Below are 15,987 nucleotides of genomic sequence, written 5' to 3' on the forward strand. Positions count from 1 at the left end.
TTGACAGTGACTGCGCTTCAAAAGGTCCATCCGCTTAGTCTAATTTTGGCATACTCTTTCCAACATTTCGGCCGGTATCTCACGAAAAATGCTTCAATGTTGTCTTCCAATGCGTCAATTGAAGTGAGCTTGTCTGTATGGCCATAAGCTTTAACATAGCTCCACAACAAATTGCGTTAAATCGCACGATCTAGGCCGCCAATTGGCCGGCCCCGAACGTGAAATAAAATGTTCACCGATCTCGCCTCTCTATATGACCATTGTTACGCGTGCCATGTGGCTTGAGGCACCATGGTTGTTGGAACCACACACCATGCAAGTCAAACTCTTTCGTTTGGCCAAGAAAAGTTGGATATTATCTCACGCTCACCATTTACAGTTACGTTCCGATTCCCACCATCTTTGAAGAAGTACGGTCCAATGATGCCACCAGCCCATAAACCGCACCAAACTATGACATTTTCTGGATTCATTGGTAGCTTTTGCAGTGATCTTCACTACAAAATCGACAATTGTGTCTGGAACGGCCTCTGTTTACTTAGAGCACCTGAGCGCATTTTTTGGATGTGGTAATAATAAAACTGGGGGAATGCCCCACCAAAAAACCCCTTCAAACGGGCATGTCGACCGATTGGGACAATATGGATATCAAATGAAAGGAATTTGGGAGTGGAAGACAATTCTAATATAAATTTTAAAGAAAAGTGTCTGCAAGAAATAACCACGGGACAAGTGGGATTTAGTGTCAAGTATGGTCCAGGATTATTGATGCGGACTTGGGAGAAAGTGTTCTCAGAAGGCGGTTGACAAGGGCAACGCCTCAAGTAGAGGTGTTCTCGCTGATTTTCAGGAACGTAGTGATTAACGCTATCCTATTGGATCTCAACGGAGATGGAGTGAAATGGATCGCTTATGCAAACGATATCGTCCTATTGATTCGAGACAGATTTCTGTCGACAATCAGCGAGATTATGGAAAGATCACTGTGCAGGCTGGGCTTCGAGAAATGGGTTGAGGACCAAACCAAGGAAGACAGAGCTGGTGCTCTTCACTCGGAGATATAAGATATCGGATTTAGACTCGGATTTGTCAAAAGAGGTGAAAAATGTAGGCCTAGTAATCGATTCCAAACTGTTCTGGAAAAGGAATCCGGAAAAAAGTCGCTGAAAGGCGATATGCGCCATCTGCAGAAGGATGTTCGGCAGGAAGTGGGGAGTTAGCCCGGATATGGTATACTGGATGCACGCGGCTGGATGTTCGGGCTGTGCCGTTAAGATAGCGCTTAGGCTCAGGAAACTTGGCATGCTGAGAGATAGTGGACACAGCTTCGATTCTAGAACGGTTAATCCGGATTCGCTTTCCCGGAAGAGAGGAGCGGGAGGACGATGCCGGGTTTGAGTTGGATGAGGAGACCTCAATCTTTACTGACGGTTCCAGGACGGACAGAGTCAGAGACAGGGCAGGGGGTTTACTCGGAAACACTCGACATCGGTATGCCAGTTAGACTAACGGGCGAGTTCACAATCTTTCAGGTAGAGGTCTGTGCCATTACGCTGGGTGCAAAGGAGACCCGTAGGATGTACCCGCTACCTTCGAAACTAAGGATATATGTGAACAGTATGAGGGCCCTTAAGGCCTTGAACTCAAAGACGATGAGGTTGATCTGCGTGGCGGAGTGTTTGGGGACCCTGAAGGAGACGTTGTGTTGGACTGCATTCCCGATTTCACTTCTTGAGCCATTAGAGGGGACCCTGTAGGAGACGTTGTGTTGGACTGCATTCCCGATTTCACTTCTTGAGCCATTAGAGGGTGCGATTATTAACCGACCCGATGGAGTACTTCATCGGCAAGGGCTGCCGCCTCAGTGTACAATACACTGCTACAACAACAACAACATTATTAACCGATTTGGCTGAAACTTTGTACTCGACTTCTTGAGCCTCTTATATATACGGGACCAGTTCCCGTATTTAAAAAAGTCATTCGAAGATCTTGTCAACTGCGATCCATGGTGGAGGGTATACAAGATTCATCCTGGCCCAACTTAAGACGCTCTAACTTGTTTTTTTAATGTTCCAATATTTTTCATATTAAGACTCTGTTTGGCTAAAAAAATCCTTTAGAGAACCAAATGGCAAATAAAACAATTTCATCATTTTTTAATTGCTTCTGACCTTATTTTATAGGTTGTATGCATGTTCTTCTTTATTTCTTCAGGTCTCGTGTGACATTTTTAATTTTTCTTTGATTTTTTTTTTAATTTTTTCGTCCTTAATGACATTGCAGAGTTTTAAAACAAAAAAAAAAAATTAATTTAATAGCTAAAACGAATACAACACTTTTGATTAATTTTTTTATTTTTCGTTAAATAGACGAAGGATTTCGTTCTATGTTGCTGATGAGGATCAGTTGCAGTGTCTCCGAAGTTTTTAAATATACAAAAATACTAAACTTTAGTAGGTGGTCTACCGAGGTGATGGTGGGCGAGCGTGTTTGTTGGTGGTAGATGGTGGGCCAAGGTTGATTTACGCCTTGGATTCACCCTCAGTTGCCTGAGAGGTGGCATCGCTGGATTTGCCATCATCAACATTGCCACAGACGCAGCAGGGGCATTTCTCTTTCAAGGCAATGCGGTATTTGGGATGGCTAAGGGAGATTGAGAGGAAAAGTAAAAAAGAGAATAGAAGGGGAAAAATGAAAAAAAAAATCCTTACCTTGTGGCATACACAATTGGATTGTAGACGGTGGCCGATTTGGCAAAGCAGGCTCCCCAGATGGTGTTCAGTGGTGTCAATCCCTCGTATTTGAATAGTCCCAAGGTATTGATGACCTGATAGGGAGTCCAGGCCATGAACCACAGCGAGATGGTAACCAAAGCTACTTTGGCCAATTTGCCTTCGGCAGATTTTTCGGCATCCTCTGAGGAGCGCAGGGATTTGACATTCATTTTCTTGGCTTGTTCGCGCATGGCTTTTTCGTGGGCAGATACAGCCTAGTTAAGAAATAAAACAACTAAGGGTGGTGCTTCAGTCAAAAAAAAAAAAAAAACCATACTTACAGCAATAATGAACCAATAGGAATAGCAGATCAAGAACAATGGAATGTAGTAAACAAAGATGGTATACAGTATCAAATAGGAGCGTGGATTCCAGTCACGTTCCAAATAATCAATGCCGCATGAGGTCAAATTGCCCTCAGGAATGTAGCTAAGGGTAAAACCAAAGATTTTATGAAAATAAATCCCTTTTCTTTCTTTTCTTTAACTTTCACACCACTCACCGGCTCCATCCGAACACTGGGGCAAATGTCCAAATACTGGCCATGGCCCACACAAATATAATCTTAAATATGGCCAATTTGATGGTCATCGGCTGTCCAGCCATACCCTTGACAATGACATTGTAACGATCCAATGCCACCATGCACATGGACCAAATGGAACTGCAACCGAATGCCGAACCCAAACCAGCATAGACATCACACATCATGGGTCCCCATATCCAGGTCTCAAAGTAGAGATTTGTGCCCATCATTGGTGTGTTCAGGACCATCATTCCGAAATCTGATACCGCCAAGTTAATGACCAGCAGATTGGCTGGCGTGCGCAGAGATTTTGTTGTGCCAAAAATGTAGATCACAGTTCCATTGCCAATCCAAGCAAGTATACCAATAGTCAGCAGATAGGCGGCGAGAATTTTATTCCACATGGGATCCATGGGGGGAAATTGATGCCAATAGTCTTGGATCAAGTGGGCCATATCGGGTGTTACCTATGAGAGTAGAATAGAGCAAAATACATACAATAGAATATTTTATTGGACTATGACTAATTTGGTCTCTGGCTTTTTATGCCCACCACAATATATTGGGGGGTTTACTAATTTAGACCGATGGTAACACTTCGAAATACTGATCTGCGATCCCAAAGAGTGTACATATTCTTGCTCGTGTTGACATTGTGAGTCAATCGAGCCACATCCGTCTGGCTGTCCGGTACTAAAACTACCCTTTTCGAAGGGAAAGAGTACTAAAACTACCCTTTCGCCGGTGAAAGGTTACTAAAACTACCCTTTCGGCAGGGAAAGTCTACTAAAACTATCCATCCGCCAGGAAAAGAGTACCAAAACTACCCTTTCGCCAAGGGAAAGCGTACTAAAACTACCCTTTCGCCAGGGAAATAGTACTAAACCTACCCTTTCGCCAGGAAAAGGGTACTAAAACTACCCTTTCGCCAGGGAGAGGGTACTGGAACTACCCTTTCGCCAGGTAAAGGCTACTAAAACTAACCTTTACCAGGATAAGGCTACGAAGACTAGCCTTTCACCAGGGAAAGAGTACTAAAACTACACTTTCGCCAGGGAAAAGGTACCAAAACTACCCAATTCGCAACGAAAAGCGTACTAAAACTACCATTTCGCCAGGGAAAGGCTACTAAAACTACCCTTTAACCCGGGAGAGGGTACTAAAACTAACCTTTTGTCAGGGAACGGATGCTAAAACTGCCCTTTCGCCAGGGAAAGAGTACTAAAACTACCCTTTCGTCAGAAAAAGGGTACTAAAACTACCCTTTTGCCAGGGAGAGGGTACTGTAACAATTTTTCGCCAGGGAAAAATTCAGCCCGATTGGGCTGAAACTATGCACGGGATTTTCTGTTACATCTTCCCACAACATGCCGACTATGGTTTAAATCGGTCTTAAACCTGATATAGGTTCCATATAAACCGATCTCCTGATTTGATATCTTGAGCTATGGGGATTCGCAATTGCTAATTTTGCTGAAATTCTGTTATGATTCCCAACTCTCGTGCCAAATACGGTTCAAATCTATCTATAACCTGATTTAGTTCCCATTAAAACCCATCCCCCGATTTTACCTCTAAAGCCTATGAAAGCCGCAACTGTTATCCGATAGGGGTGAAATTTCACACGACGTGTTTTGTTATGACTTCCAATATCCGTGGTATGTATGGTCCTAATCGGTCTATAACCTGATATAGCTTCCATATAAACCCATCTTACGAAGAGCCCTCTTCGACCCCAAGATAGTCAATCTTTTTACTGATTTGACACAAATTTGGTACTTCCAGTACTACTGTGGCATTCAACGAAGTTCATTTATTCAATATTACCACAATATAACCACAATCTTATCTTGCTTGTCCATAACCTGAGAGTCCCTCAACTATTTTCGCACCTTGTAAACTCTCCCGGTACTCGAACTATCAGTGCATGGGTGGTGAGTTTCATTCCCACTAGAGACCGGGTCTGTCGTTACTGGGGTGTCACAATGGGCATAAATAGCCTAGGCGAGTGTATTTAGTAAATAGACTGCCATTCTAATTTAAACCTAAACCCCCCATTCATTGCCTTGCTTGTCCACAACCTAAGTTTCCCTCAACTTTTTTCGCAAAATGTAAAACCCCCTTAGTGGTACATGCAAGAGATAACTTCCCATTATTAGTTTTTGAGTCAACGCAATTTTCCATAGCCTGTGAGCTACTCTTTTCAGCTTTCTCAGCTTGTGAACCACCTTTTGACTATTGGCTTGTCTAAAAGCCAAAACAAAATAAGCGCGTTGAGGAGCGTTGCGTTGAAGAATGCAAAGTTAAGCAAAATCCAACTCTGCAAATAAATGTTAAAAAAATCAATTCGCAAAAGTTAAACAATTTTTAACTTTGATGACTAAAAACACTACTTCACGTATGACATCACAGAATGACTCTCGCTTTTAAGCATCAAATTTTAATTTTTTTTTTTACTTTTCCGCGTTGCTTTTATGGGATGCTCTCATTCTGTTTCGGCCTTTATTCTATTTTGGCTTTTAATCTGCGACAAGGGTATGGTGCCATCAGTTTGGCATCTCTGTCATCTTTCTGTCATGGATAATCGTCATCGTACAATAAGCGGAACTCACTGACACCTCAAGGGCAGGTGAGCGAAGGCATGTCGAGATGTCTTACCGACAAAAGATATACGCCATGGCACCCTTTCAGGATATTAAGGGGGCTTTTCAAAACATTGAGCTCGGATCGATAGTCGCCACTCTGGGCCGCCTGGGAGTCCACCCGAATATCTCTCAATATACGAGGCATTTTTTTTCGACAACCAGTGCGATCTTCATGATCACTGAGGGCATTGTCGATATGGACTGCGATTAATGGTTTGAGGAAGAGAAGGAAAAAAAGTACATGGCTGGCATTTTCACTTTGTGATATACGAAACATCGAAATTAAGATTCCCGTCTCTGACAGAATCACTCTGTAATTGCTGAGAAGGCGAATCAGAAACACAAGGGCCTAGTGTTTCAATCGAAATTATTCTGGAAAAGAAATGGGGGGAAGGAAAGGTAAAAGACTTTGTGCACCTTCGACTTCTGCAGGAGGATATTCGATAGAAGGTGAGGAATTAAGTCAACGATGATTTGTTGAAAGTACGCAGCCAGTGATTGTATATGCACCACTGTTATAGTAAAAGGAATGCGGGACCCAAGTAAAATTGTATTCAGTGTATTGCAAAAGGCACAAGGCTTAGTTATTGGTTTCGAATTCCGGCGAGAACATCAGAAAAAATGTTCTGCCGCGGTTATCGCCTCCTAATGTTGGCGACATTTGTGAGTTACTATGCCATGTTGAAACTTCTACCCAAAGAGGTGTCGCACGCCGTTCGCCAATGGGGTTCTCTCAATAGACTAGGCAAATTTTTCTCAAGGATTAGTGCGATCATAAAAATGACACTGAGAACGCTGCCAAATTTGACAGTTTTCATTCGATAGAAGGGAGGAATTAAGACAACGATGATTTCTTGAAAGTACACAGCCAGTGCTGATTTATGCACCACTGTTATAGTAAAGGAATGCAGGACCCAAACTTAATTTTGTTCACTGTATTGAGAAAGGCACAGGGTTTGGCATGTCTGCCTATGACTATACGCTTTCGAATTCGAAACCTGGGTAGAACACTAGTAAATTTTTATTGCTTATCCACCTTTCGGAGGCCACCGTATCGCAGAGGCTAGCATGTCCGCTATGACGCTGAACGCCTGGTTTCGAATCCCGGCGAGAACATCAGAAAAAAATGTTCTGCGGTGTTTATCTTGTCCTAATGCCAGTACATTTGTGAAGTACTGTGGCCATTTTGAAACTTCGCTCCAAAGAGGTGTCGCACTGTGGCATGCAATGGAGTTCAGCTGCTAAAGTATAAAACATTTCCTTTTTTTTGTTTTTGGCCCTAAATGATGTCTGCCTTTCATAAGATACAGCAACGATGTGGTTGTTCTAAATCCTTTTAAGAGTTTACAAAATTCAGCCCGGCCAACTTTAATGCAAATATTCTGAATCTTCAGTTTCCTTCTTGTCGCTTTTAATACCCACCTTATCCGTCACCGATCCATTCATGAGGGCTGCGAATTTTGGTCCCATCATTTGGGACGATGGCTCAGCAAATCTGTGCAAAATGGAACCAAAAAAAAAAATATTTCGTTTTTATCAAGGTTCAAATTTCTTAGCATGAAGTTTTTTTGTTTTGTAATTCACATCCTTAACACACCTTTCCATGTTGTTTTGAATTTGACCAGAAAAATAAATGTTGGTTTGTTAAATTATTCTTCGACCGCTGCTGGTGGTTGGTTGCAGTGTTACATTAATTTACGTGTAGGGGCAAAAGTTAGCAAGTTATTGTGAAATAAAATCACATAACTTTTTGGAACCACAGTAAATCAATTACTCCTTTTTTTTGGTTTTGTAACCCCTATAGAGGAGGTTTTTTTTCTCTTTGTATGGTCTATTATATTTAAAAAACTATTTAACCGTCTCACTCTTTCGATTTGATGATTGTCGTTACGGCTATTCACTATCTGCAAAAATATATGGATATGCTCTCATGTTTTATAGTTTTTAGTGACAGGTGTCATAGGCCTTTCTGACAATTAAATTAGGCCTCTGTTTTACGCGTTCATGTCCCCGAACTCTTTCTTCACCATTGTTATGATCCAAGGTATGCTAAGAAATGCATATATGTAGCTTGCATCGACAATGAGACATTAGACTGGGTCGGCAAAATTTAAGATTATTTGTATAGACAAAGCCTCTTAATCACCACCGTCTTCAATCAACATCATCGAGTTTCTTAGTCAAATAGCTTCAAAGAATGTCGAGAGCCCTATCTAAGGGGTCTCAACACGAACTCTGATAAAACAGAGATCTGGCTGTTCATTAGGAAGACGAAGATTGATAATATGAGCACCCACGCTTCGTAGATAGAACGGTCCCAATACTGAACGTACCATATTCAATATAGCACGTTGATAGATCATAGATGTTGGTAACTATGGGGACCAACTATGTGTCTACCCTTTTCACTGGCTAGACGAGGGTGTGGCATTGGTAGTATATTGGTCCGAAATTGTATTCGTAGATGAGCGAGATGGTATTCGCCTAATCAATCCTATCCCTGGAAATGCCTGGAAAAATGGAACTTAATTCAGAAAACAATAAGGTTGTCAACGAACATCTGCGAATTTTGTACCTAGAACCCCTAAAGAAATTTATTTTAGTGCCAAAAGAGTAAATCCACTTTCAAGATAATCCATAGAAACGGAAGAATGGGTACCAGTCACTTTACGCAAAGTGGCAATGATCAATCCCAAAAATGTCAATTTATGAGGCAGCCCGAGAGCGATAGAGCGAACAGCGAAGTAACTCATCGCATTTGGGATCATCTAACTAAAAATGGTCTGAGGAAAAGTAGTCAAACTACCTTTTTCCTAAGGACAGGTAGTTTAAGTATCCTTTTTCCTAAGAGAAGGGTACTAAAACTACCTTTTCTCTAAGATATGAGTGCTAAAACTATCCTTTCTCTAAGGAAAGATTACTAAAACTTCCATCTCCCAAAGGAAAGGGTACTAACACTACACCTTCCCTATGAAAAAGGTACTAAACCTAACTCTTCCCTAAGGAAAGGTCACTGAAATTACCCCTTCTCTAAGGAAAGTGTACTAAAACTAACCCTTCCCTAAGAAAAGGGTATTAAAACTACCTCTTCCCTAAGGAATGCGTATTAAAACTACCTCTTCCCCAAGGACATAGTACTAAACTGCCCTTTCCCTAGGGAAATGGAACCTTTTCCTTGAGGAAAGGTACTAAAACTACCTTTTCCATAAAAATAGAGTGCTAAAACAACTCCTTCCCTAAGGTAAGGGTACTAAAACTACCAATTCCCTAAGGAAAGAGTACTAACACTAACACTTCCCTATAGAAAGGATTCGAAAACTACTCATTCTCTAAGGAATGGGTAATAAAACAACCCATTTCCCAGGGAAAAGGTACTAAAACTAGCCCTTCCCTAAGTAAAGGGTACTAAAACTACCCCTTCTCAAAGGAAAGTGCACTAAAACTACCTCTTCCCTAAGGAAAGGGTACTAAAACTACCTCTTCCCTAAAGAAAGGGTACTAAAACTACCCCTTCCCTATGGAAATGGTACTAAAACTACCGCTTCCTTAACGAAAGGGTATCTTTTCCCTGAGGAAAGGGTACTAAAACTACCTTTTCCATAAGAATAGAGTGATAAAACTACCCCTTCCCTAAGGTAAGGGTACTAAAACTTCCAATTCCCTAAGGAAAGGGTACTAAAACCAACACTTCCCTAATGAAAGGGTTCTAAAATTACCCATTTCCTAAGGAATGGGTAATAAAACAACCCCTTTCCTTGAGAAATGGTACTAAAACTACCCCTTCCCTAAGGAATGGGTACTAAATCTACCCCTTCCCTAAGGAAATGGTTCTAAAACAAACCTTACCCACCGGAAAGTGTACTAACACTACACCTTCCCTAAGGAAAATGTACTAAACCTACCTTATTCCTAAGGATAGGGTACTAAAACTACCAATTCCCTAAGGAAAGAGTACTAAAACTAACACTTCCCTATAAAAAGGGTTCTAAAACTATCAATTTCCTAAGAAGAGGGTAATAAAACAACCTCTTCCCTAGGGAAAAGGTACTAAAACTACCCCCTCTCTAACGAAAGGGTACTAAAACTACTCCTTCCCTAAAGAAATGGTACTAAAACTACCATTTCCCAAAGAAAAGCAAAGTGTGCAAAAACTACCCTCTACCTAAGGAAAGCGTCCTCAAACCACCCTTTATCCAAGGAAAGGGTTCTAAAACTATACCTTCTCTAAGGAAAGGGTACTAAAACTACCCCTTCTTTGAGGAAAGGGTGTAATAAATACCCCTTTTCTGAGGAATGGGTACTAAAACTACCCCTTCCCTAAGGAATGTGCCCTAAAACTACCTCTTCCTTAAAGAAGGGATACTAAAAACACACCTTCCCCAAGGAAATAGGACTAAAACTACCTATTCCCTAAGGAAAGGGCACTAAAACTACCTCTTCCCTAAGAAATGGGTACTAAAACCACCCCTTCGCTAAGGAAGGGATACTAAAACTACCCCTTCCTTAAGGAAAGGGTACTAAAACTACCCCTTCCCAAAGAAAAGTGTATTAAAACTATTTCTTCCTTAAGGAAGGGGTGCTAAAACTACCTCTTCCCAAAGGAAAGAATACTAAAACTACCCCTTCCCTATGGAAAGGGTACTAAAACTACCCCTTCCCAAAGGAAAGTGCCCTAAAACTACCTCTTCCTTAAAGAAGGGGTACTAACAACACCCCTTCCCCAAGAAAATGGGACTGAAACTACCTACTCCCTATGGAAAGGGTACTAAAACTAACACTTCCCTAAGAAATTGGTACTAAAACTAACCCTTCCCTAAGGAAAGTGTACTACAACTACCCCTTCCCTAAAGAAATGGTACTAAAATTATCCCTTCCTTGAGGAAAGTGTACTAAAACTACCCCTTCCCTATGGTACGAAAGCTACCCTTTCCCTAAGGAAAGGGTACTGCAACTACCTTTTTCCCCAAAGAAAGGGTACCAAAATTATCCTTTCCCTAAGGAAAGGGTACTAATACCACCCGTTTTCTAAGGAAATGGTACAAACAGTACCTGTTTCATACGAAAATTGTACTAACAGTACCCGTTTCCTAAGGAAAGGGTACTAAAACTATCCTTTCCCTTTAAAAAGTACTAAAAGAACTAAAACTACCCTTTCCCTAAGTAAAGGGTACAAAAACTAACTTTTTCCCAAAGAAAGGGTTCTTGATCTACCCTCTTCCTAGCGAAAGGGTACTTAAACTACGCTTTCCTAAGAGAAAGGGTACTAAAACTACCCTTTCCTTAGAAAAGGTTTATATGTTTTACCTTTACCCAAGGAGAGGCTAATATTAATGAAAATTAAATCCCATCTAATATACTTCTTCATACGGCAATGTTTTCTTGTGCGTACACCTGTAGACTTGTATTTGGACATTTATGTCAATAGTCATGTAAATGTCGTTAACAATGTTTCCTTGTCATGTCATCATCCGCCCCATAGTCGAGCAGTTATAAATATGTTTACGTTTGTCTCTCAACGATTATGAGAAGCAAAAGCAAAATTTTAACAAGAGGTGCGCATCTTAAGGCCGGGCAGGTGGTAATGACACCAGCTGGTTAAGGTCATCTTAGCATAGTGTTGGAGAAAGAAATTGGAGAAAAATATTGTAAATATTCTTAACGGCATATTTAAAACCTATTAGATACGTTCTAAGGCAGACTCTTGCCAGAGTGTCTAATGGAGACAATATATTCTGACATAAAGTTTAGGTTATCCAAACTTTTACATAATCTCAGGCACCATTAATCTTGGCCAATCTTTTGAGCAAGTTGGTTTATATGAAAGCTGTTAAGATGGGTTAATATGGGAAATAATCTAAAATGAAGTCCATTGTGTCGCATGTCCGCCTATGATGCTAAATGCCTGGCCTCGAATTCTGCTCAAAGCATTAGAAAAAAAATATTTACCAGTTGTTGTCCCTTATTAATGCTAGCGGAATTTGCCAGGTATTCGACAGTGCCAAACTTCTCTACTAAGTAATATCTCTCTATCCACCGAGGAGGATGTTTTATATATGACATCTGCAAGGATTGGTAAATATGCGAGTTATATCCAAATTTACCTAAACTCATAACGAAATAATAGTTTTCCCGCATTTTCATACCTCCATCCTTAAGCAGCGAACCTTGACATTTCGAAAATATAAAAATCTGTGGTAAAAAAGCAAAGAGGAAACGAAAAATTTGTTACGTTCCGCCGTAATAAATTCCGCCTTTTGTGTTATGGATCCATTTAACGGGAGAAAGTTAAGCCTATTTCCATAATCCATTCATGTCGGGTTTCAGAGATAATTTAATTTTCCCAAAACACAGGTGTTGAGATAATTGGTTCCTCATAGTCTGTTATTCTATCACCTCGTCAAATGGGGTTAAGTTTAAGTTAAATTAGTACAACACTTCTAAGCGCAGGATGTGGATAAAATGAATTGTGGCAATTTTCAAATTTAATAATATTTATGGATATTTAGGGGTATGTACCATGGAGCAATCGATTTTTTTTAAATAAACATTTATTTTGAAGAAGTGTTGTTAAAAGGAGTATAAAAAAATTATTAAAAATTTTTTTGAAAAATGTATTTAAAAATAAGAATATTTTTTAAAAAAATTATTAAAAAAAAATAGTTTTTAAAAAAATTATTTTTTTAAGGGAAATTATTTCTTTAAAAAATTATTAAAAAAAAAATATTTTATAAAAAATCTATTAAAAAAATTTGTTTGCTCATGTTTTCCCAAACCATTGTGTTATAAAATTTTCTTTAAATATTTTCTAAATATTTTGAGACCATTTATCGCTGGAAAGTGGATTTTAATGTCTCTAGCATAAATCTGCACCTGAAGTTCAAAGCAGTAGGCTTATTGTCATAAATGAATTTTTTTATTTATAGAAACATGAAATGTAATAGGAGATTAAAAAGGGTTCAAAAATTTCACTCCCTGGAATTTTAAGGTTTTTTTTATTAACTTTGGTATTCCTCTTTCCTGACTCGAACTAGAATATTTCTAAGGCAGCTCTATTCTTTATTCTCGGAAGTTAAAAAATCTCACTCCCTAAAATTTTCAGGTTTTTTTAATAACTCTGGTATACCTCTTACCTGATTCGAGCTAAAATTTTTCTAAGACAGCTTCACTCTCGGGTACTTTTTCTACCCATTCGGCGTTAAAAGGTTATAGTCTTTTTCGTTGAGTCCCATATTGTCCAGGTCGATCTTCTGTAGGCTTCAACTTGTGGACACACTCTACTCTACCTCCAGAGACTCTCAAACATCTTTTAAATAAGTCCCTTATTGCTCGGTCGGATCGCCCTTAAATCTCTTCAGCAAATTTTTATATCTGATTCGTATTCTACTCTCAAATACTTCTTATTTGAGTTCCAAATTGTAGAAATGTCCATTTGAGTGGTTTTTGGGAGTTGTTTGGCCCAAGTCAATTAGTTCCTTATTAAACAACAGATATGTACGTACCTTATATTCAACGGCCAAAAAGTGCAATTGAAATTCAGGAAAAAAATTTTGAAAATAATTTCGAGTTTTTTTTTTGCAAAAATTCAAATTGATTCTATACCCATATTTTAGTTGTTCAGTGACTTATGGTAACATTTGTTAAGTAACCTTATGGTCTTTGAATTCATCCTTCTAAAATGAGCTATTATAATACAAACCTTGAGCAAGCATTACTATAACCCTAAAATGTAGTTTGCATTTTTACTCGTTGGGTTCCGATGTATTTAGAGACCAATAATAGATTTAGCAAATTTAGTAAGTCGCCTGAGGCTTAAAATGTTCCACATAAAAATTCCTTGTAGAATAGCATATCCCTTGGAAACCACTAACATTTCAAGACAAACAGTGACATAAAGTGGTTGTGATTGGTCACTATTGCGTATACGTTATATGATATTTTAAATTTATAATTCAAATATTATTCATACGCACCCATGAACCATCCATATATTAAACTTGAAAAAATATTCAAAAACAACCAACAAGTAAAGGAGTGCTATAGGTGCGAACAGTGTGTATACTAATTTCGTCATTCTGTTTGTAACTACTCGAAATATTCGTCTGAGACCACATAAAGTATATATATTCTTGATCGTCGTGACATTTTATGTCGATCTAGCCATGTACGTCCGTCCGTCCGGCTGTCTGTCGAAAGCACGCTAACTTTCGAAGAAGAATAGCTAGCCGCTTGAAATTTTGCAAAAATACTTTTTATTAGTGTAGGTCGGTTGGGATTGTAAATGGGCCATATCAGTCCATGTTTTGAAATAGCTGTCAAATAAACCGATCTTGGGTCTTGACTTCTTATGCCTCTAGAAGGCGCAATTCTTGTCCGATTTGAATGAATTTTTGCACGACGTGTTTTGTTATGATATCCGACAATTGTGCCAAGTATGGATCAAATCGGTCCATAACCTTATATAGCTGTCATATAAACCGATCTTGGGTCTTGACTTCTTAAGCCTCTTGAGTGCGAAATTCTTATCCGATTAGAATGAATTTTTGCACGACGTGTTTTGATATGATATCCAAAAACTGTGCCAAGTATGGTTCAAATCGGTCCATAACCTGATATAGCTGTCATATAAACCGATCTTGGGTCTTGACTGAAGCATGGGTACTTGTGAAAGCAGATGAGTCAGTGCTTGGAGAATGGATGAAGAAGCTCCAGCAAAGAAGTCTTTTGAAGGCAAACACGTTGGTACACGCAAACCGGGAAGACCAAAAGCCTGATGGAAAGATCAAGTTGTGGGAGACACCTCGAAACTTGGTGTCAGAGATTTTAGAATGAGCGCAGAAGATCGATGCGCTTGGAACGCTATTCTACGTTCGGCTAGTGGAAGAAATATTCTGTCATAGCCAATTAAAATAAGTAAAGTAGAGGTCGCAATTATTATCCGATTGGAATGCAATTTTGCACGACGAATCCTCTTATGACCACCAGCATAACTTGTTTATTATGGTCTGAATCGGTCTATAGCCTGATACAGCTCCCATATAAATCGATCTCTCTATTTTACTTTTTGAGCCCCCAAAGGGTGCAATTCTTATTCGAATTGGCTGACATTTTACACAGGTCTCCAACATATAACTTAATTGTAGTCCAAACCGGACCATATCTTGATATTGCTGTAATAGCAGAGAAAATCTTTTCTTATATCCTTTTTTGCCTAAGAAGAGATGCCCGGAAAAGAAATCAACAAATGCGATCCATGGTGGAGGGTATATAAGATTCAGCCCGGCCGAACTTAGCACGATTTTACTTGTTTCATTTTTAATTTTTTTTTTTGCCTGTTAGGGCGTAGTTCATAAAATTTCACCTTTCTTGTTTGTTTCTCTTTCGAGACGGACTTAAAGATCGTAGATTTTTCTTTGCAAATGGAAAAGGAAAGCCAACCACTATGGGATGCGCCTCTGCCTCAGTGGAAAACACACTGCTACAACAACAACAACAACTATGGGGTGCGTTTCGTAATTTGGTTCAGAATTGCTTATCAGACATATTAGGTGTGAAGGCTTCAAGGGCCGTTCGTTGGTACGAATTTATTGCGAAAATGTCTCTATGACATAAATACCACATAAACCACGCTCGACAACTCTGTGTATTGCTGTACTTTTCTCAATGCAGGTTTTCCATGCCACGCCTCTAAGTCGGTGTGTGTCTGGTATTGTCTCTCCACCTAAGTGCCGGTGTCTGTTAGCCTCGAAAGTCGGCAATGACAAAGGAAATGTTGTAACGTCTCAATTGCTGAGTTGGTAGTCCTATGTGTCCCGTTATGTTATCGAAAGCTATACTGACCTCCTTTTTATTTCCTTTCAGTAATAGACTCGTCTTATCGCGATCCATATCTCCCCGTAGAGTTTTCGTCGTTCTACCTACCGTTTCGTTGTTCCACAGAGTTACGTTCGTGGCTCACGCCCTTACCTCGGACTGCATCTTCCCGAAACCCTTCATAGCACTTGCTTAAAAAATGAAACTCTTTGAAAGTTATATTGTTTTT

The 15,987-nt window shown here is 39.6% G+C and overlaps 1 protein-coding gene across 1 annotated transcript; it reads right to left on the bottom strand.

Moving 5' to 3' along the window:
• Positions 1-2,313: 2,313 nt before the first annotated feature.
• LOC106092322 (opsin Rh1) lies at positions 2,314-7,861 on the bottom strand. Its single transcript, XM_013259150.2, has 6 exons — positions 7,546-7,861; positions 7,371-7,443; positions 3,280-3,770; positions 3,059-3,206; positions 2,715-2,992; positions 2,314-2,646 (listed from the first exon to the last, which is right to left on the bottom strand). Exons 1-6 carry the CDS (start codon positions 7,551-7,553, stop codon positions 2,526-2,528), a joined length of 1,119 nt encoding a protein of 372 aa, XP_013114604.1. The 5' UTR covers positions 7,554-7,861; the 3' UTR covers positions 2,314-2,525.
• Between the last annotated feature and the right edge of the window lie 8,126 nt (positions 7,862-15,987).

Source organism: Stomoxys calcitrans, chromosome 2 (assembly GCF_963082655.1).
Source record: "Stomoxys calcitrans chromosome 2, idStoCalc2.1, whole genome shotgun sequence".
NCBI classification, from domain to species: domain Eukaryota; kingdom Metazoa; phylum Arthropoda; class Insecta; order Diptera; family Muscidae; genus Stomoxys; species Stomoxys calcitrans.

Bases quoted from the DNA above. Each gene is read 5' to 3' on its own strand.
- LOC106092322 (XM_013259150.2), bottom strand. The intron at 3,207-3,279 runs GTGAGTGGTGTG...TTTTACCCTTAG, and splicing joins CCAGTGTTCGGATGGAGCCG to CTACATTCCTGAGGGCAATT. The intron at 2,647-2,714 runs GTAAGGATTTTT...AATCTCCCTTAG, and splicing joins CCAATTGTGTATGCCACAAG to CCATCCCAAATACCGCATTG.